This window comes from Salvelinus fontinalis, chromosome 40 (assembly GCF_029448725.1).
Source record: "Salvelinus fontinalis isolate EN_2023a chromosome 40, ASM2944872v1, whole genome shotgun sequence".
NCBI lineage: Eukaryota > Metazoa > Chordata > Actinopteri > Salmoniformes > Salmonidae > Salvelinus > Salvelinus fontinalis.
The window spans coordinates 23,097,010-23,118,173 of NC_074704.1; the positions used below are offsets into that span (position 1 = coordinate 23,097,010).

Sequence of the window (21,164 nt, forward strand, 5' to 3'; positions counted from 1 at the left end):
GATGGTTTGTGAAGCGTCCGAGGTCCCTGTAGTAGAAGGAGTGGTGGTCATGGTGGTCTCTTGTGTAGTGTAGTCCGAGACTGCTCGTGGTATGGGGTTCAGTACCACCTCTGGAAGCATCACTATAGCGGTACCAGACCGGGGATCGGTCCGCCCGTCGCTGAGTGGGCTGCTCTATAGAGTAAGGTGGATCTTTCCAACCAGTTGGGAGTCTAGTGGTCGTAGTAGGGCGTGGATGGGGTCCCAGTATGTGTTGGTGCTCCGTCCTGTTCTTGTTGCGATGAACGTTGGGGTCAGTGGTGCCGTACTGGTGCCAGAGGACTGTCCAGTCGGGTTCCGCTGTGTTGGTTGTCCTCGGTCTTCCTGTGTAGTGGGAGTGTCTGTTGTAGGTTGTCTCGTGGTGGTATCTGCCTGTACCAAAGGGGGTCCGTTGACCCGTGTTGGTGTCGCCTCCCTCGTTGGGTGAGGAGCGGTGGTAGTACACAGACTGTGGAGTAGGTGTCCTCAGTTGAGTGGTGTGTTGACCGGGAGGAGCTTCCGGTGTTCTGTTGGTTCTTCTGCCCTGATGGGTGCTGAATCGGGTAGAAGTGGTGTCAAGTTGCCAGCTGGGAAAAGCTTCCAGCGGTTCCTCCGCTCGTCCGACTTTATCTCATGTGTTGGTGTTGATATCGGGTTGCCGGACCCAGGGGGTCTGTGGGGGTAGAGGTCATGCAGGGGAGAGAGATCTCCCATTGTTGGATGAAATTGACGCCAGGGAGGCGCATCCGGAGGTCCATTTATTCGTTGATTATGTGATGTTCCGGAAATGAGACGTGGTTGCTGACCGGAAAATGTTTCCGGTGGCCCATCGGTGCGTCTCCTTTTATAGGAGGTAGAGGGTCTGAAGGATCGTCGTTGACCAGGCAAATCATCTGGTTGTCCTTCTTAGCGTCTTCGGGATTCAGAGGTAGACGTAGAAGTGCCTGTGTTCCTCATGCTGGGCATGGAGGTCGTTGAAGTCCTGATCGGTAGTCGTTGTATTATCGTTCTTTCGTTGGTATCTTTTTTTAAAGTCAGTCTCCTCGAAGTACTTCGACCAAGGGGTGCTGAGACTGAACATATGCTCTTCTTTTATAGAGAGAAGGGCGTGGTCTAATAGGGCGTGGTCGAGGATTCCTATTGGTGCATGATGTGTTCATGCACTGAGCATGTGAGGTGTATGGCCGATTTGTCCAATCAAAATGCAGTATCCATTGTGGCTAGTTTGGGATGTCAATGTCATATGGAGATCCGGTGGTATGGGGATCCTGCGTTATTGAGATGGAGGGCCTGTTCCATTGATTACAAATGGTGAAGGCTTGTAACGTTTTTCCATACGGGAAATTGCATTGGAGCGGGTGCCCTTACCTTTTTTGGTGCTGTTTCCGTTGTGGACCAATGAATCGGTCCAGGAGGTAAGAGTGCCACTCCGTGTGATAAAGTGAGCCCTTGGTGGAGTTCCTGAGGGGTGTAGAAGATCCTCACTGTGTCCTCAAAGATGGTAGTCTAGACCTCTTGTGTGCCATTGACCTGTGTGTTAGTGTTAGGGAGCGGTGGGCTCATCCTCTATTCTTTTAAGTGCCAATTGCCTGTTCCAAGGGTGGCAGGTCCGGGAGGTGTCAGAGGTAATGGTATAACCCAAGGGGGTTGGAGCCATCCCATGTAGAAGTTTTTCTGAGGTGTTTTGTGGTCCCACCATCATGTTGAAGTCGGGTGACTAGCTGTCTTTCTCTCTCTCTCCCATTGACTTTGTATGGTGCGTTGGGAGCGGTGGGCTCTGATTATACGATGTTGATTTAGATTTTGGGTGTAGGCCTTTCCTATGCCCAGGGGGTGTTCGGGGCAGTGGTTTGCCATGTTAGGTAGGTGCCCAGGCCAGGGGGTCCGTTTTGGAAGTGTTTTGAAGGTCTTAGGATGTCTGTAAAGTCAGGTGTCTATGTTATCGATTTCCAATAGACTTCATTGTAACGGTAGAGATCGGTGGGCTCTTGTGTTCTGTTGGCCTTGGTTCTTCGTGAGTGTGAGTTAGGGTCCTGGGGCTATAGGAGGTAGAAGTATCCTATGTTGGGGTTGTAACCAGCCCAGAGTTTTGTTCCTGTGAGGTGTTTTTCAATGTTTACAATGCTGTTGAAGTTGGGTGACTGTGTCACCGTTCTCCCATGTAATTTGTTATAGAGAGGTGCACTCCAGCTGTGTTCTGTTGGTTTTAAATTGGAGTGTGGGCCGCTTTTGGGCCCATGGGATATGTGGGGGTTGTGCCCAGACCAGGGGGCCTAGTTTGGAGGCGTTTTAGGGGTCTCTCAATCCCTTTCAAGTTGGGTGTCCTGGTTGTAGCCTTTTCATTGATTTCCATTGTGACAGTGGAGTCTGTTTGGTGGTAGTTGCTCCAAACTGCAAAATGTTTACGAGCCCTTTCCCAACAATGCAGAGTTATAAAGTACGAACATTTGCAAATAAAAATAAAAATATTAAAACTATAAATAACAATCATTTTGCTATATACAAGGAGTCCTGGTACCGAGTCAATGTGCAGGGGTATTTATTATTTTAACACTTATTTAACTAGCCAAGTTAGTTAAGAACAAATTCTTATTTACAATGACGGCCGTCCAAACCCTAACCCGGACGATGCTGGGCCAATTGTGCGGCGCCCTATTGGACTCCCAATCACGGCCGGTTGTGATACAGCCTAGAATCGAACCAGGGTTTGTAGTGACGCCTCTAACACTGAGATGCAGTGACTTAGACCGCTGTGCCACTTGGGAGCAAATTAGGTAGTGGTAGTTGAGGTAATATGTAGATGTAGTTTGGGGTAAAAGTGACTACGCAATCAGGATAGATAATAAACAAAGTAGTAGCAGCGTGTGTGGAGAGTGTGTTTTGGGTGTGTTTTGTGTTTGTGTCAGTGTAAGTATGTGTGAATGTGTGGGTAGAGTCCAGTGAGTGTTCATAGAGTCAGTGTAAAAAAAAAGGGTCAATGCCATAGTCCGGGTAGCCATTAAAGTCACTGATTGTTCATAGATTCCACTCACCTCGTGTCCTGAATCAGTTCCTGATTAGAGGGGAAGAATAAAAATCTGCAGTGTCTTGGAGACACCAATCATAGAAATATAGAATCACCACACAGACCATTAAACCACTTAAAAGACATGTTTACATTACTATCTTGTCTCATAAATGATTGATATCTGTTTTAGAGTGAATTTAGTCCAAGCGTGAAGTAAGTACCTGTTCTTTCGCACACTTGACTTGAGAGTTCCCAACCTCTGGTTGAGGCAGCAATTTCAGTGGAAAGTGAGAAACGTTTCAATATTCATGTCACCGCCATGTTTTATTCTCTTGAAAGTGCAGAGAAGATTTTCTTAACCAAGAGTCAAACTCTTTGAATGGAAGTTTTTGCCTTGGGGCTGAAGAACATCAGAACTCTTTTGTGGGTGTGCAGACGGACTTTCCTGTCCTCAGTTGGTTTCAAATATGGGGGTGAAACTTCGCTTGCTACATCTAGGGGACCTAGGTCTACCTAAGTCATCCATAATCTGATATAAATGTGTGCATTTCACGTGAGAAGTCAGTTAAGCAATGGCAGACATTGTTCTCTAGAGGTTCAGGCTAAGCTTGGTCAGTCAGTCCAAGCAGGTTATCAATGTTCATAGATAGTGACCTAAACGACAATCAATTTTTTTTTTTTTTTTTTTTTTTTTACAAACGGGCATATCAAATGAAAAGTGTCCAAACAAACACAGGTAAACCCTTCCAGGATGAGAGGCTACTCAATTTACCTCTCACTCTACCATTGCCTGTCAATCACTTGTACCTACCTGTAAGCAAGGGATGGAACCAGTTCAGGGAACAGAACAGAAAATAACAACACATTTGTAGTAACAGAATCAGAACCTGGAACGAAAGTGATCTATACTGTTCCGGAACAGAACCGTTCTTTTAAAATCATGGGAACCAGTTAATAATGTTATTTTACAGCTTCTAATCCCAAGCCATAAGACTGCTGAACAATTAATGGCCACCTAAAATATTTGCATTGACACCCCCGTCTTTTGTTTTTACACTGATGCTACACGCTGTTTATTATCTACGCATAATCCCTTTACTCCTACCTACATGTAAAAATGACTTTGACTAACCTGTACCCCTGCACATTGACTCGGTACCCCTCATTATTGTTATTTTATTGTGTTATTCATTTTTTATTTAGTTCATGTAGTAAATATTTTCTTAACCAACAATGTTGTTTTAAGAAAATAGAGTTAAGGGCTTGTAATTAAGCATTTCATGGTAAGGTCTACATCTGTTGTATTCGGCGCATGTGACAAAGTTTTAAGTTCCGGGCACTTTTTGCAGTCCCACAAAAAAAACACAACAATGTGCCTATGCAAAGCCCTTACTCTGTCACTCAGAAATGTATTCCAGTGTCTACCTGACAGCTGGAAATCTTTGCCAATGTGTGTAGTCTACCTGCCCCTCCCCCTCCGAAACTACTGTAGCCTACTGAAGTTCCAAGCGGGATTCAGAAATTAGGGTGAAGTTATTTATTTAATTCTAATTAACTTTTTCAATGCTAGTTAAGGATACTATAGTTATCACGTTTCACATTGGATTTATTACCTACAAAAAGGTAAGACGTGTTTCTAATTCTGGTGCCGCTCTGCACACACAGCTTGTTAGCTAGCTAGCTCGCTCTGGTTCAACGTTTGGCCAACTCTCTGAAGTTCATTCATTCAAATATAATTCTGTGGGCTTAATTCAGATAATGCATGTCAATAATGCCCAGCTCTTCAAGCCAAGCCTCCTCCAACATCTCTCGCTCTTTCCCCATACACAAAATTTCTGTCGCATCTCGAGTCCTACAGTTGTCTGTCCATCGTACATGTAAGCAACTATAGATTGCTCTATCCGCACTGATTGGTGAATTATTTTAATGTTGAACTAAATGTAAACATTTCAGAGGTTTAAAAAAGAATGGAACAATATAGCGGCAGGTAGCCTAGTGGTTAGAGCGTTGGGCCAGTAACCGAAAGGTTGCTAGATCGAATCCCCGAGCCAATAAGGTAAAAAGCTATAGTTCCGCCCCTGAACAAGGCAGTTAACCCACTGTTTCTAGGCTGTCATTGTAAATAACAATTTGTTCTTAACTGACTTGCCTAGTTAATTAAAATATTAAAAAAAAAAATATATATATATATATATATATATATATATAAACCATACCTTTTTGGGGTTCGACCTGGTTCAAAACTTTATTTTGCAGGTTAGAACAGTGGAACAGAACAAAAAAAGAAATATGGTTCTGTTCAGAACTAAATGATTGGAAAATAATTTTGGTTCCAATCCCTGCCTGTGATCAAAATGACCTAGCCTGCTGCCCCTAGTAGTGGGATGTGTATATTGAAAATGGACTGTCTAACTGTGGTACACTAACCACTAGAATACATCATTTCCTAGCAGTGGTAGAAAATGTCTCTTGCAGATTGACAATCCTTTTAAATAAATAATAATTCACAGGTTAAATGATTTGTTTCGTATGAAAATCAGTGGGGAAACAAAATAATCAGCATCTCTTCTTTGGCAATCAATTTGTATTGTCATTTTTAATTATGACAATTAAGCAACCCCAATGTACGGCAAATCTGCAATCTCTAATCTCTCTACTTAGTGAGTGCCTTTACAGGTCAACACAGAAGTGCATTGCGTATTGGGAACCATTTTAGCTTCACTTCCACTGTGACATGTCATGAGGCATAATATATTTTTCTAATGAACAGACATTGTTGATGTACAACCATTATTGAATTAGTATAGCGTTGTCTCAACTCTCACTTACCTTACCTGCTACTCCCCTTATGGACATTCTTTCTCCTGCTGCTCCCCTGCATGTTGGAGCTCGAAGCCTAAGATTTTCGCTGTACCCTGCAATAGCACCTGCAACTCTGACTATTAAACCATCTGAACCATGCTCAATTGGAGTTAACACACATATACAGTACCAGTCAAAAGTTTGGAAACAACTACTCATTCAAGGGTTTTTCTTTATTTTTACTATTTTCCACATTGTAGAATAGTAGTGAAGACAAAACTATGAAATAACTCATATGGGCTCATGTAGTAACCCAAAAAGTTTTAAACAAATCAAAATATATTTTATATTCTTCAAAGTAGCCACCCTTTGCCTTGATGACAGCTTTGTACACTCTTGACATTCTCTCAACCAGCTTCACCTGGAATGCTTTTCCAACAGTCTTGAAGGAGTTCCCACATATGCTGAGCACTTGTTGGCTGCTTTTCCTTCACTCCGCGGTCCAACTCATCCCAAACCATCTCAATTGGGTTGAGGTCGGGGGATTGTGGAGGCCAGGTCATCTGATGCAGCACTCCATCACTCTCCTTCTTGGTCAAATAGCCCTTACACAGCCTGGGGGTGTGTTTTGGGTCATTGTCCTGTTGAAAAACAAATGATAGTCCCACTAAGCGCAAACCAGATGGGATGGCGTATCGCTGCAGAATGCTGTGGTAGCCATGCTGGTTAAGTGTGCCTTGATTTCGAAATAAATCACTGACAGTGTCACCAGCAAAGCACCATCACACCACCTCCTCCATGCTTCACGGTGGGAACCACACATACAGAGATCATCTGTTTACTTACTCTGCATCTCACAAAGACACGACGGTTGGAACCAAAAATCTCAAATTTGGACTCATCAGACCAAAGGACAGATTTCCACTGGTCTAATGTCCATTGCTCACGTTTCTTGGCCCAAGCAAGTCTCTTCTTATTATTGTTGTCCTTTAGTAGTGGTTTCTTTGCAGCAATTTGACCATGAAGGCCTGATTCACGCAGTCTCCTCTGAACAGTTGATGTTGAGATGTCTCTATTACTTGAACTCTGTGAAGCATTTATTTGGGCTGCAATTTTTAGGTCTGGTAAACTCTAATGAGCTTATCCTCTGCTGCAGAGGTAACTCTGGGTCTTAATTTCCTGTGGCGGTCCTCATGTTTCATCATAGCGTTTGATGGTTTTTGCAACTGCACTTGAAAAAACTTTTTTAAAAAATCCATATTGACTGACCTTCATGTCTTAAAAGTAATGATGGACTGTCGTTTCTCTTAGCTTATTTGAGCTGTTCTTGCCACAATATGGATTTGGTCTTGGTACTGTATAAAGATCATTAGCCGTGTTTCATATGTCCACTAAGCTGCATGAGCTAGAATCAACTTCTCGACCCTTCTGTGTGAAGTGTGCACTCTTATGACAGACTTTCTGCGGTTCTTTTGACTCCACAGGGATCAACAAAGGAAGCTGCCTTCGGATCAATCACTTCCCAGAAGATAACAACTATGACACAGACAGCTCGGAATACATCTTACGTAAGTGCTTGTCTCCCGCCACCACATCCAGATGTCTTTTCATCCTTAATCATCATGTGTAAAGCACACAATGCCCATAGATACTCAATGGTAGCCCATAGATACTCAATGGTTGCCCATAGATACTCAATGGTTGCCCATAGATACTCAATGGTTGCCCATAGATACTCAATGGTAGCCCATAGATACTCAATGGTTGCCCATAGATACTCAATGGTAGCCCATAGATACTCAATGGTTGCCCATAGATACTCAATGGTTGCCCATAGATACTCAATGGTAGCCCATAGATACTCAATGGTAGCCCATAGATACTCAATGGTAGCCCATAGATACTCAATGGTTGCCCATAGATACTCAATGGTTGTCCATAGATACTCAATGGTAGCCAGTGGTCATGGGGTGCTTTATCTGTCATAACTCCCTTTGCCCTGGCCCATAACAGCATGATGTCATGACAGTAATTGGAGCTGTGGAGAGAGCGACAGATGGCGTAAGTGCTGGGTTTATATAGAGCCGTCAGTGGTGTTAAAAGTACATCATTTTCATACTTGAGTAAAAGTAAAGTTACGTAAATAGAAAATGACTCAAGTAAGAGTCACCCAGTAAAATAATACTTGAGAAAGTCTAAAAGTATTTGGTTTTAAATATACTGTACGTAAGTATCAAAAGTAAATAGAAGTTGCTAACATATACTTAAGTATCAAAAGTATAAATTATTTCAAATTCCTTATATTAAGCAAACCAGATGGCACAATTGTTTTTGTACATATAGCCAGGGGCACACTCCAACGTTGACATAATTGAGTGAGTCCGCCAAATCAGATGCAGTAGGGATGACCAATGTTCTCTTGATAAGTGTGTGAATTGGACCAGTTCCCTGTCCTGCTAAAGTATTCAAAATGTAACAAGTACTTTTGGGTGTCAGGGAAAATGTAGGGAGTAAAAGTAACTGTTGTCCAAAATATAATTAGTAAAGTAAAGCACAGATACCCCCCAAAAAATACTTAAGTGAAAATACTTTTAAGTACTACTTAAGTACTTTACACCACTGAGCGCTGTGTTTAAGAGTGGCGTGAGTAAGCAGAGGGTGTCTCCAGTATGACTGTTAGAGGGCGTGCTAACCGCTGTTAGCACTCGGCCTGCTGTGTATTGGCAACACCCTTACAAAAATACATTTATAAAACAATGCTAAGAACGAAGAAAAAAGGGCTTGTGTCATAGTTTTATTTTTAACTTGAAAACTGTGTGTTAGTGATGATGCCAAAAATGTCTAGTACTTTACATGTGTTGGCTACATGCATGTAATGCAATAGCAGCCAAAATGGTGCATTAACAATAATGCTAAAGTACTAGCACACTTCTATGTACATCCATAATGCAATAACAGCAGAAAATGTACAGAGCTAGTAAGTTAGTGGCGATGCTAAACGTGCTAATGCTAAACATACTAATGTTTTGATTCATGCTAATGTTGTAAACATGCTAACCATCCTAACTGCTATGTGCTATACAGGTATAGTGCGGGCCTCCAGCCTCTTCCCCATCCTGAGCAACATCTTGTTGTTGCTGGGAGGACTGTGTGTCGGGGCTGGGAGGATCTACAGCAGTAAGAACAACATCCTGCTCAGTGCCGGCATCCTGTTTGTGGCTGCAGGTAGGTGACGTCACACAGCTATTAAAACTTCTTATGGCTGCAGTCCCGTTAATGGGATCGATATGACAACAGCCAGTCGAAGTGCAGGGCGCCAAATTCAAAAAACAGAAATCTCATAATTAGAATTCCTCAGACATTCATGTGTCTTATATCATTTTAAAGGTAATCTTGTTGTTAATCCCACCAAAGTGTCCGATTTCAAATAGGCTTTTCAGCGAAAGCACTACAAACGATTATGTTAGGTCACCACAAAACCACAATAATCACAGCCATTTTTTCCAGCTAAAGATAGCTTCACAAAAACCAGAAGAGATAAAATGAATCACTAACCTTCGATTATTTTCATCAGATGACACTCATAGGACTTCATGTTACACAATACATGCATGTTTTGTTTGATTAAGTTCATATTTATATAAAAACATCTGAGTTTACATTGAGGCGACTAGATTCACTAGTGGCAAAAACATCAAGTGACTTTGCATAGCCACATCGTTTCAACAGAAATACTCATAGATATAGATGATAATACAAGTTATACACATGGAATTATAGATATACCTATCCTTAATGCAACCGCTGCGTCAGATTACAAAAACACTTTACGGAAAAAGAAACCCGCGCTATAATCTGAGACGGCGCTCAAAAGTTAAACACCACAGCCGCAAAGATGGCGTCAACATAAACAAGAAAATATATGATAAATATTCCCTTACCTTTGATGATCTACATCAGAAAGCACACCAGGAATCCCAGGTCCACAATAAATGTTTGTTTTGTTCGAAAAAATCCGTTATTTATGTCCAAATACCTTCTTTTGTTAGCGCGTCTGGTTTACATATCCAAACGCTAATTCTGGTCAGCGTTATATCGAACAAAAACTTCAAAAAGTGATATTACCGGTCGAAGAAACATTTCAAACTAAGTACAGAATCAATCATTAGGATGTTTTTAACATATAGCTTCAATAAAGGTCCAACCGGAGTATTCTTTCTTGTCTTCGTGAGCAATGGAACGCAAGTGAGTACCATGAGGAAAAAGCATGATCAGAAAATGGCTGCTTGATGGACACCTGACTGATTCTGCTATCATTCTCTCCCACAACATCATAGAAGTCTCATTATAATTTCTATTGATGGTTGACATCTAGTGGAACCCCTAGGAAGTGCACAAACATTCATATCTCATGTGGATTTCATTAGGGACTCTGGTGAATACATACAAGCTCAGATTTCTGACTTCAACTCAGGATTTTGCCTGCCAATATGAGTTCTGTTAATCTCACAGACATAATTCAAACAGTTTTAGAAACTTTAGAGTGTTTTCTATCCAATACTAATAATAATATGCAAATATTAGCAACTATGGCTGAGGAGCAGGCCGTTTGATATGGGCACCTTTCATCCAAGCTACTCAATACTGCCCCTTCAGCCATAAGAAGTTAAAAATATTGCAATGGCGGCGATTCCTTGCATATTTAGCATTGCCTTGGAGTAGCCATTACCCACATATTGATGTTTACATATACTGTATATACTTTTGAAAACACTAAGCTACTGTATGGGCAAGGCCCTACATTTCTACCTCTTTCTCTATGTATTTCCTCAGGTCTAAGCAACATCATTGGCATCATCGTCTACATCTCCAGTAATGCCGGTGACCCCAGCGACAAGAAGGACGAGGACAATAAGGGCAGCTATGGATACGGCTGGTCTTTCTACTTCGGGGCTCTGTCCTTCATCGTGGCCGAGTCTGTTGGCGTTCTTGCTGTCACCATCTACATCGAGAAGAACAAGGAGACGCGGTGCCGGGCGAGGCGTGAGTTCATCAAGACTACCTCGTCCACCTCACCCTACTCCCGTATCCCTAGTTACCGTTACCGGCGGCGACGCTCCCGTTCCAGTTCCCGCTCCACCGACCCGTCCCGAGAGACCTCACCCGTCGGGGTTAAGATGGGAGGAGGAGGGGGAGCAGGCATAGGAAGTGGAGCAAGCTTTGGGATGCCCATGGGTGGGATCTCCATGTACGCCCTCAGTAGGGACACGATGAAAAGTGGGATAGCTGGGTACTGTAGTCCAGAGCGTGACTCAAGCTTCCTGCAGGTCCACAACTGCTTCCAGAAAGATCTGAAGGAGGGTGTCAACAGGAGAACGACTCCCGTATGAGAGTTGGAATGCATCTCTGAACTTGGTAGGATACAGGAGACTTCACTAAACTGTACAAGGTAACACTTGGACAGCACAGGACCCAGGATCATTGTTGCAACTACATTACACAGACTATCTTCCATGTTGAAAGGTCATAGTTCATATGATGGAGTGTGCTGTTTTTTTGGTATAACAAATTGTCGTCTGTCTTTGTTTGAATGTGGAGGAGAAATGGACGCTGAAGGATTATTTCGAAAACCTTTGGTAGAGCTACTATAAGTCCATTTACAAAGACTACAGAAACCCAGACCTTTAGTAGCAATGCTTCTGTGATACATGATAAAAAAAGTATGTGTTTTGCATATCCCTCAACAAATGGTAGTCATATCTTGTTGTTTTGATGTTGTCAAGTGATAAAACTCACTGGAGGGGGTTGATTTTGCCATTGTAACTGGTGCTATACACTTTCAACACACTTTGAATATTCTGATTACACTCTTAGAAGAAAGGGTTCCAAAATAGTTTTGGGCTGTAGAACCCTTTTTGCTTTTGGGTTCCATGTAGAACCCCATGTAGAAGGGGTTCTATACTGAACAAAAATATAAACTCATGTTTCATGAGCTGAAATAAAAGATCCCAGAAATGTTACATATGCACAAAAACCGTATTTCTCTAAAATGTTGTGCAGAAATATGTTCACATCCCTGTTAGTGAGCATTTCTCCTCTGCCAAGATAATCCATCCACCTTACAGGTGTGGCATATGAAGAAGCTGATTAAACAGCATGATCATTACACAGGCACACCTTGTGCTGGGGGCAAGAAAAGGCCACTCTAAAATGTGCAGTTTTGTCAAACAACACAAATTATAATTGGCTAGGCCTGGCTCCCCAGTGGTTGGTCCTATACCCTCCCCTGCCAACCCATGCCTGTGCCACAGTCATGTGAAATCCATAGATTAGGGCGTAATGAATTAATTTAAAATCACTGATTTCCGTATATGAACTGTAACTCAGTAAAATCAGTCAAATCGTTGCATGTTGCATTTTATATTTTTGTTCAGTATACATAAAACCCCAAAAGGTTCTACCTGGAACTAAAAAGGGTTATTCAAAGGGTTCCCATATGGGGACAGCTGAAGAACCCTTTTCAGTCCTAGATAGCAAATGTTCTTCTAAAACCTGGGAAATTTTGGTAAACTTACTGGAATTTTGTAACCCTAATTCTTCTCTCTAACTGTCATGTGATCCTCATCTATCTATCCTCTGTGGTCTTTGTATTGGAGGGAACTGGTGTACCTGATCTGACCCACTGCCACTCTTACTATTAGTAGATATCCAAATACAAACCCGTTGTAGATTGAAAATAAGTAAGGGGATGTATGGAAATACTGAACTCCTTTTCATGAATATCAATATAAATAGATTTAATTCAATCAAATGGACATTGTCTTTATTGAGTGTCATGTATTATTTTCGATTTTGCTCTGGGAAGCTGTATTGGTATCAACTAATTTACACCTTTATGAAGCATTACCTATTAGGTATATTACGTAAAAGCATTTATGCTGTTATATCTTGTCTAACGCCATAAAGACTGTCATCAGTGTCCACAAATAGAGGTGAGATCACACTGTAGGCTATGTCTTGTTGTTTATGAATCTGCTTTTTAAATCATGTACTTCTGTGGAGGACTGTGTCTATGGCAAGTTCCATGTAGAAGTTGCCCGTAGGAACAGATCTAGCATCAGCTTACTAGAATCCTAACCTTAACCATGAGGGGATAAAACGCTAAACTTACCTTGGATCAGCATCTTGAGAAAATATCATTCCCTTATGTGTTGGAAAACTAAAGCCTTGTTCACATTAGCAATTTGAAGTGACTCAAATCTCCCAAAAATTGTATATCCTACTTGAATATGTTATTTTTCCCACAGTCTGAACAACCAAAAAGCACATGGAATTGTATAGTTGAAGCCACGTTTCTAACCACCTCTGTAGGGGGTTTAAAGTCAGATACAAATCTGATTCCTGGCCATGCGACTTGTCGGAACGGTCAAATCTGATTCCTGGCCATGCGACTTGTGTCGGAACGGTCAAATCTGATTCCTGGGCATGCGACTTGTCGGAACGGTCAAATCTGATTCCTGGCCATGCGACTTGTCGAAACGGTCAAATCTGATTCCTGGCCATGCGACTTGTGTCGGAGCGGTCAAATCTGATTGCTGGCCATGCGACTTGTGTCGGAACGGTCAAATCTGATTCCTGGCCATGCGACTTGTGTCGGAACGGTCAAATCTGATTACTGGCCATGCGACTTGTCGGAACGGTCAAATCTGATTTATTTGCCCTTAAGTGGGTTTTAGGCTGTTATTTGGAATATCTTGTTCCTTTTTAGCTACACTTTTGACAGTTCGACAAGAACATGTGGTAGCCAACTAACGTTAGCTAGTTAATTGTTTGCAAACAAATGAGTGAATGTGCTAGACCGCTACCTAGCTAGTTGACTGCTGTGGCTAGCCAAAAAGGACTTGTTTTGAAAGTTGGATCATTTTATCCTTTGAGGCTTTAAAAGTGATCTTACACTATAATTTTGAACATTCAAAACAACTGGGAAACATCCATGGCAGGCATTGTTGTCACTTTAACTTGCTACATAACTTCTGAGCGACAGGAAGTAGTAGCACCACTACCAATCAGCCTACACCACTGCACACACACCCGTCATTACTATGACAACTAGCGTAGCCATGTCAGCAAATTACTTCTGTCTGAACACACATCCGGTTTGGTAACTTGATGTTTGGACAGTCAATATTCCAAAAAGCATTTGAAAACAAAACTGATTTGAGCATTAAAGCCTGCAGTGTGAACAAGGCTTAAAATGCCCCTATTCAGAGCCAACTTCCTTTAAATTGGATCTTCTGTGTAGCACCTTATTCCCTCAAACGCCACACTGTTCATGGTGTTCAGTTCCCCCTGACATTGAGCAAATGAGGCAGGCTTGATAGGCCTGTAATGCTCCATTCCGTGGCAGCACGAAAGGCATTAAGACATTACGAGCATTCACAGGGTGTGAATGAAGGGATTCAACATCAAGTCACTTCAAGCACGAGTCTACTAACAGACTCCAATACAGTGGCAAGAAAAAGTATGTGAACCCTTTGGAATTACCTGGATTTCTGCATAAATTGGTCATAAAAGTTGATCTGAGCTTCATCTTAGTCACAACAATAGACAAACACAGTGTGCTTAAACTATTAACACACCAAGTATTGTATTTTTCTAATCTATACTGAATACATTATTTAAACATTCACAGTGTAGGTTAGAAAAAGTATGTGAACCCCTAGGCCAATGACTTTTCCAAAGGCTAATTGGAGTCAGCTAACCTGGAGTCCAATCAATGAGACGAGATTGGAGATGTTGGTTAGAGCCCTATAAAAAACATTCACAAAAGAGTTTGCTATTCACAAGAAGCATTGCCTGATATGAACCATGCCTCAAACAAAGGAGATCTCAGAAGACCTACGATTAAGATTTGTTGACTTGCATAAAGCTGGAAAGGGTTACAAAAGTATCTCTGAAAGCCTTGCTGTTCATCAGTCCACAGTAATAAACATTGTCTATAAATGGAGAAAGTTCAGCACTGTTGCTAGTTTCCCAAGGAATGGACATCCTGCAAAGATGACTGCAAGAGCACAGTGCAGAATGAATAAGAAGAATCCTAGTGTCAGCTAAAGACTTAAAGACATCTCTGGGACATGCTAACATCTCTGTTGACGAGTCTACGATATGTAAAACACTAAACAAGAATGGTGTTCAAGGGAGGACACCACGGAAGAAGCCACTTCTGTCCAAAAAAAAAAACATTGCTGCACGTCTGAAGTTCGCCAAGAGCACCTGGATGTTCCAAATATTCTGTGGACAGATTAAACTAAAGTTGAGTTGTTTGGAAGGAACACACAACACTATGTGTGGGAAAAAAGGCACAGCACACCAACATCAAAACCCCATCCCAACTGTAAAGTATGGTGGAAGGAGCATCATGGTTTGGGGCTGCTTTGCTGCCTCAGGGCCTGGACAGCTTGCTATCATCGGCGGAAAAATGAATTCCCAAGTTTATCAAGACATTTTGCAGGAAAGTGTAAGGCTGTCTGTCTGCCAATTGAAGCTTAATAGAAGTTGGGTGATGCAACAGGGCAACGACCCAAAACACAGAAGTAAATCAACAACAGAATGGCTTCAACAGAAGAAAATGCACCTTCTGGAGTGGCCCAGTCAGAATCCTGACCTCGACCCGATTTTATAATGCTGTGGAATGACCTCGAGAGCGGTTCACACCGGACATCCTAAGAATATTGCTGAACTGAAACAGTTTTGTAAAGAGGAATGCCCCAAAATTCCTCCTGACCGTTGTGCAGGTCTGATCGGCAACTACAGAAAATGTTTGGTTGAGGTTATTGCTGCCAAAGGCGGGTCAACCACTTATTAAATCCAAGGGTTCACATACTTTTCCCACCGTGCACTGTAAATGTTTACACGGTTCAATAAAGACATGAAAACGTATAATTGTTTGTGTAATTAGTTTAAGCAGACTGTGTTTGTCTATTGTTGTGACTTCAATGAAGATCAGATCAAATTGTATGACCAATTTATGCAGAAATCTAGGTATTTCCAAAGGGTTCACATACTTTTTCTTGCCACTGTATCTCTCCTCTCTTCCCCAGCTGGAGATTTTGGAAGGGAATTGGGTAATACGCCGGTGTTCATTTAGAGTTCACATGACTCATTCCTTTCATTGGATCCTGGTGTTAGTGGCCATTTTGATTGATTTAATTCGGTGACTCTTTGTAACTTTGTTGTTTCCGCGTGACTATGCGTGTTTAAATCATCAGGGTTGGTTGCATGGTTCCGCTGCTTCCTTTGCTACAGCAGTTGTCACTCACGACATGTGGAGACAGATTATGACGCCTTTGTTACGCAATAATGGTCCACGGAACATACACCCTGGTCTGTTCATCAGCCGTGAATTTGAACAATTCTCTCCCCTCATCACAGATAGTTTCATCCATGATAAAGCTAAGCTTGTTCTCCAGTGTGAGCCAGTGATTTTTCCTCCCCCTCTAATTGAGACAGAAATGACAGGATTTTGTGTTCCACGTGGCCAATGACTTAGCTGTTAGTTAGCTAGCTACTGTGTGACGGCACCGCTGCACTATCTATGTTGAACGATTTGTCTGGGTCTGTCAGTCATAGCAATTGAGGATAAGATTACAGACAAAACAGTGACTGGCAGTCTTCTTAGGAACACATTTAAATCGTCAACCTTTTCCATATACGTTTTTTCATTTGAACTTCACATACTAAAGTACAGGTCTACCTAGACTGGATCAATGAATTAATTCAGCTTCCTTAGATTTTTTTTTATCATGAACTTTCAATCATTATTTACTTTAACCATGGTCCATGGCTATCACCACAACATGCTTGGCACTGTATATATATATTTTTTTATTTCTTAACAGCTTCCCGCTAATGATTTTGGTATGCTTTAAGAATAGAGAAGAGCCCTTCCCAACGATTTAGAGTAAAAAAAACACAAACAAATAATAATTATATAAAATAATACAAATAGTAACACAAAAGGAATAAGATACACAAGAAATTAAGCTATATACAGGAGTACCACTACCATATCACCGTGCAGGGGTACGAGGTATTTGAGGTAGATACACTATACAATGCATTCGGAAAGTAATCAGACACCTCGACTTTTTTCACATTTTGTTACGTTACAGCCTTGGTCTAAAATGTATTCAATATTTTTTCTCATCAATCTACACACAATACCCAATATAGATAAAACGAATTCAGGTTTTTAGAAATGTTTGCAAATTTATTAAAAATAAAAAACATAAATATCTTATTTACATACATATTCAGACCCTTTGCTATGAGGCTCGAAATTGCATCCTGTTTCTATTGATTATTCTTGAGATGTTTCTACAACGTGATTGGAGTCAACCGGGGGTAAATTCAATTGATTGGACATGATTTGGAAAGGCACCCACCGGTCTATATAAAGGTCCCACAGTTGACAGTGCATGTCAAAGCAAAAACCAAGCCATGAGGTCAAAGGAATTGTCCGTAGAGCCCCGAGACAGGATTGTGTCGAGGCACAGATCTGGGGAAGGGTACCAAAAAAAATTCTGCAGCATTGAAGGTCCCCAAGAACACAGTGGCCTCTATCATTCTTAAATGGAAGAAGTCTGGAACCACCAAGACTCTTCCTGGAGCTGGCCGACCCAGCCAAACTGAGCAATTGGTGAAGAAGGGCCTTGGTTCAGGGAGGTGACCAAGAACCCAATGGTCACTCTGACAGATCTACAGAGTTCCTCTGTGGAGATGGGAGAACCTTCCAGAAGGACAACCATCTCTGCAGCCCTCCACAAAATCAGGCCTTTATGGTAGAGTGGCCAGACGGAAGCCACTCCTCAGTAAAAGGCACATGAAAGCCCGTTTGGAGTTTGCCAAAAGGCACCTAATGGACTCTCAGACCATGAGAAACAAGATTCTCTGGTCTGATGAAACCAAGATTGAATTCTTTGGCCTGAATGCCAAGCTTCACGTCTGGGGGAAACCTGGCACCATCCCTACGGTGAAGCATGGTGGTGCCAGCATAATGCTGTGGGGATGTTTTCCAGCGGAAGGGACTGGGAGACTAGTCAGGATCAAGGGAAAGATGAACGGAGCAAAGAACAGAGAGATCCTTGATGAAAATCTGCTCCAGATGTTCACCTAACAGGACAACGACCCTAAGCACACAGCCAAGATAACACAGGAGTGGCTTCGGGACAAGTCTCAATATCCTTAAGTGGCCCAGCCAGAGCCCGGACTTGAACCCGATCGAACATCTCTGGAGAGACCTGTGCAGCCACGCTCACCATTAAACCTGACAGAGCTTGAGAGGATCTGCAGAGAAGAATGGGAGAAACACCCCAAATACAGGTGTACCAAGCTTGTAGCGTCATACCCAAGAAGACTTCATGCTGTAATCGCTGCCAAAGGTGATTCAACAAAGTACTGAGTAAAGGATCTGAATACTTTTTGTAGATTGATGAGGGAAAAAACGATTTGCTCAATTTTAGAATAAGGCTGTAACGTAACAAAATGTGGGAAAAGTCAAGGTCTGAATGCACTGTATATACACAGACAAAAGTATGTGGACACATCTTCAAATTAGTGGATTCGGCTATTTCATCCACACCCGTTGCAGACAGGTGTATAAAATCGAGTACAAAGCCATGCAATCTCCATAGACAAACGTATGGGTGTGAATGTGTGTGGTTTTGTGTGAGAGTGTCAGTGTCAGTGTAGTGTGTGTGAGTGTATATATAGTGTATATACTGTATAATCTTGTGAGTGTGCATAGCGTCAGTGCAAGATCAGGTCAATGCAGATGGTAACCATTTAATTAACTATTTAGCAGTCTTCTGGTTTGGGGGTAGACGTTGGTCCGAGAACCAATGCTCCGGTACCGTTTGCCATACGGTAGCAGAGTGAACAGTCTATGGTTTGGGTGGCTGAAGTCATTGGCAATCTTTCGGGCCTTCCTCTGACACAGCCTGATATAGAGGTCCTGGATGGCAGGGAGCTCGGCCCCGGTGATTTACTGGGCCGCCCCCCCCAGCCTCTGTAGCGCTTTGCGGTAAAAGGGCGGTGCCAAGACTCTCATCGCCGTCGGTGATTAGTCCTACCACCGTCGTGTCATCAGGAAACTTGATGATGGTGTTGAAGTCGTATTTGGCCACGCAGTCGTGGGAGAACAGGCAGTAGTCGTGGGAGAACAGGCAGTAGTCGTGGGTGAACAGGCAGTAGTCGTGGGTGAACAGGCAGTAGTCGTGGGTGTACAGGGAGAAAAGTGTATCCATCTGCTTGATGTTTTTCCTATCTCAATTTAGATATTGATGTCTGCCATCGTCTTGGTAACAGCCAGTGCTACCTTAAGGTAATGTTATTCCGGGAAGATAATATTAGGCTACAGGCCTTATTTTTGCTAATCTCTGAAAACTCTATTGGGGCACATAAAAGTGAGAATATGTATGTGGTGATGCTGGCTTGGTAAAACATTTACGCCAATGATGAGGGTACTGTGTGTGTGTGTGAGAATGAGATACAGAATGAATGAGAGTAGCTCTATCATCTGCCAGGGCTTTTTGTCTTCGACGGCTCTTTCTTAATGTAGGGACACACAACAACATCAATCCACTGAAATCTCTGAAATATGTGTACTGTATATGATTCCAAGTGTCTTTGAACATTTGTTTTAATTGAATAAAAAAGATAATGTCACTGTCTGAAGCGTGATTTGATTGAGTTGAGAGCACCAAAGAGTTGTGCTCATCCACATTTATATTTCCAAGATATTGTCTGAGTGCTCAAACACAGAACTGGAAAAAAGCACTGCCATCCCAATACAGTTTTCCTTCTTAAAAACTTGAATCCTCATTTTCAAAATGGCTGACATTTTTCATAGTGGGAGTTCAATCCCCTAGCGTTCTGTTCCTAATCACTCTGTAGAATACATCCATGTGTGAGGGTACATTTTTTATTCATCTGATTATGTTTGAGGACTGTATCGTTTCAGAAGGGGAAATGTCAGATACTGTTCTACCGTAATTGAAATCAAATCTGAAAGTGTGGTGGAACGCTTCCTTTCCCTCTCTTTTGTGTTTTGGTTTAGAAATGAACATACACAAAGGTTGCTGTGCTAAGATGAAGTCTCTCCTTTTCCTTCTCCCTCAATTCCAAAAAGTATTATGCTTTTACTTTAAGATAACAATGGAAATTAACTTGAAGTGGAGATTTGTAGATAGTATAATAAAAGGCTCAGTTTCAGAGACTAGGAGAACAAGCAAAAAAATATATATTTTTAGAGGCAATCTTCACGATAATGTGTCTGGTTTCAGTGTGTTGAATAAAACAATTGTTTTCAATCATAACAATGCATTTTGTGCTTCAGGAAAAATACTAACATGAAGTTTTCAACAAACAATGTGCTGTACATGCATTCTGGGAATTTATATAGACTACATGGCCAAAAGTATGTGGACATGCCTTCAAATTAGCGGATTAGTCTATTTCAGCCACAGAAACACCGTAACAAATCTGAACTTGCTGTTAAAGGGTAGCGGCAGGGTGGGACTGACTGACTGGTGTCCTTTCTAGGGATTAGCAATAGTCTCCATAATCACAACCCAAGCAGAAAAATACATATTTAAATATATGTAAATCATACTTCATTAATATATTTAAGTATCTATGATAAATATACTTTAGTGTATTTAAAATGCTCTAAATATAATTTTTTATATACATGTAATGCATTTAATATGAACTTTATTAGCATTTATGTATATTAAATACATAGAAAATTATCTAAATTGGGACACTTTTGTACTTATATTCTTAGTATATTAGATATAGAGCACAACAAAAATACTTTGAATACATCTTAACTACATTTTATGTATATTTCTCAAATTAGAAGAATACACAAATTCTAATTCAGTGTAAATGTTGTACGTTTGATGTAGTTGACCAAACATCGTTGTATTATTAGTATACTAGCATGATCAATGAAATGGTTTTTGAATTAGAATTCCTGTATTTTCTTTACAAATAAAGTGTATTTAGTGTTTTTCATGTATACTTTTACAAATAGACTTCTACTCAGTAACCACATTGGCTATTGTAATTAGCCATGTAAAAGGTTAACTTGATTGACCAAGGCATCATCTCAGCCAATGTTACATCAGGCTACTTACAAAGCACTTGTGGTGGGAGCAGCACTTTAGAAGTAAAATTGTTGATAACTATGCACCAGTAGCATTTCACACTTTAGTTGTTCACACTACAGTGATAAATTAACAATGAAAAACATTTGTAATGTGTCATTCAAAGT

The 21,164-nt window shown here is 41.4% G+C and overlaps 1 protein-coding gene across 1 annotated transcript in view; it reads left to right on the forward strand.

Annotated features, from left to right (window-relative positions):
* The window catches only part of LOC129839472 (voltage-dependent calcium channel gamma-4 subunit-like), a 31,475-nt gene extending 12,001 nt beyond the window's left edge, over positions 1-19,474 (forward strand). Inside the window, exons 2-4 of the mRNA XM_055906952.1 lie at positions 7,312-7,395; positions 8,912-9,052; positions 10,661-19,474. Of these exons, the coding sequence (XP_055762927.1) occupies positions 7,312-7,395; positions 8,912-9,052; positions 10,661-11,217 (782 nt within the window). The 3' untranslated portion in view covers positions 11,218-19,474. The remainder of the gene's footprint in view (positions 1-7,311; positions 7,396-8,911; positions 9,053-10,660) is intronic.
* Positions 19,475-21,164: the final 1,690 nt, after the last annotated feature.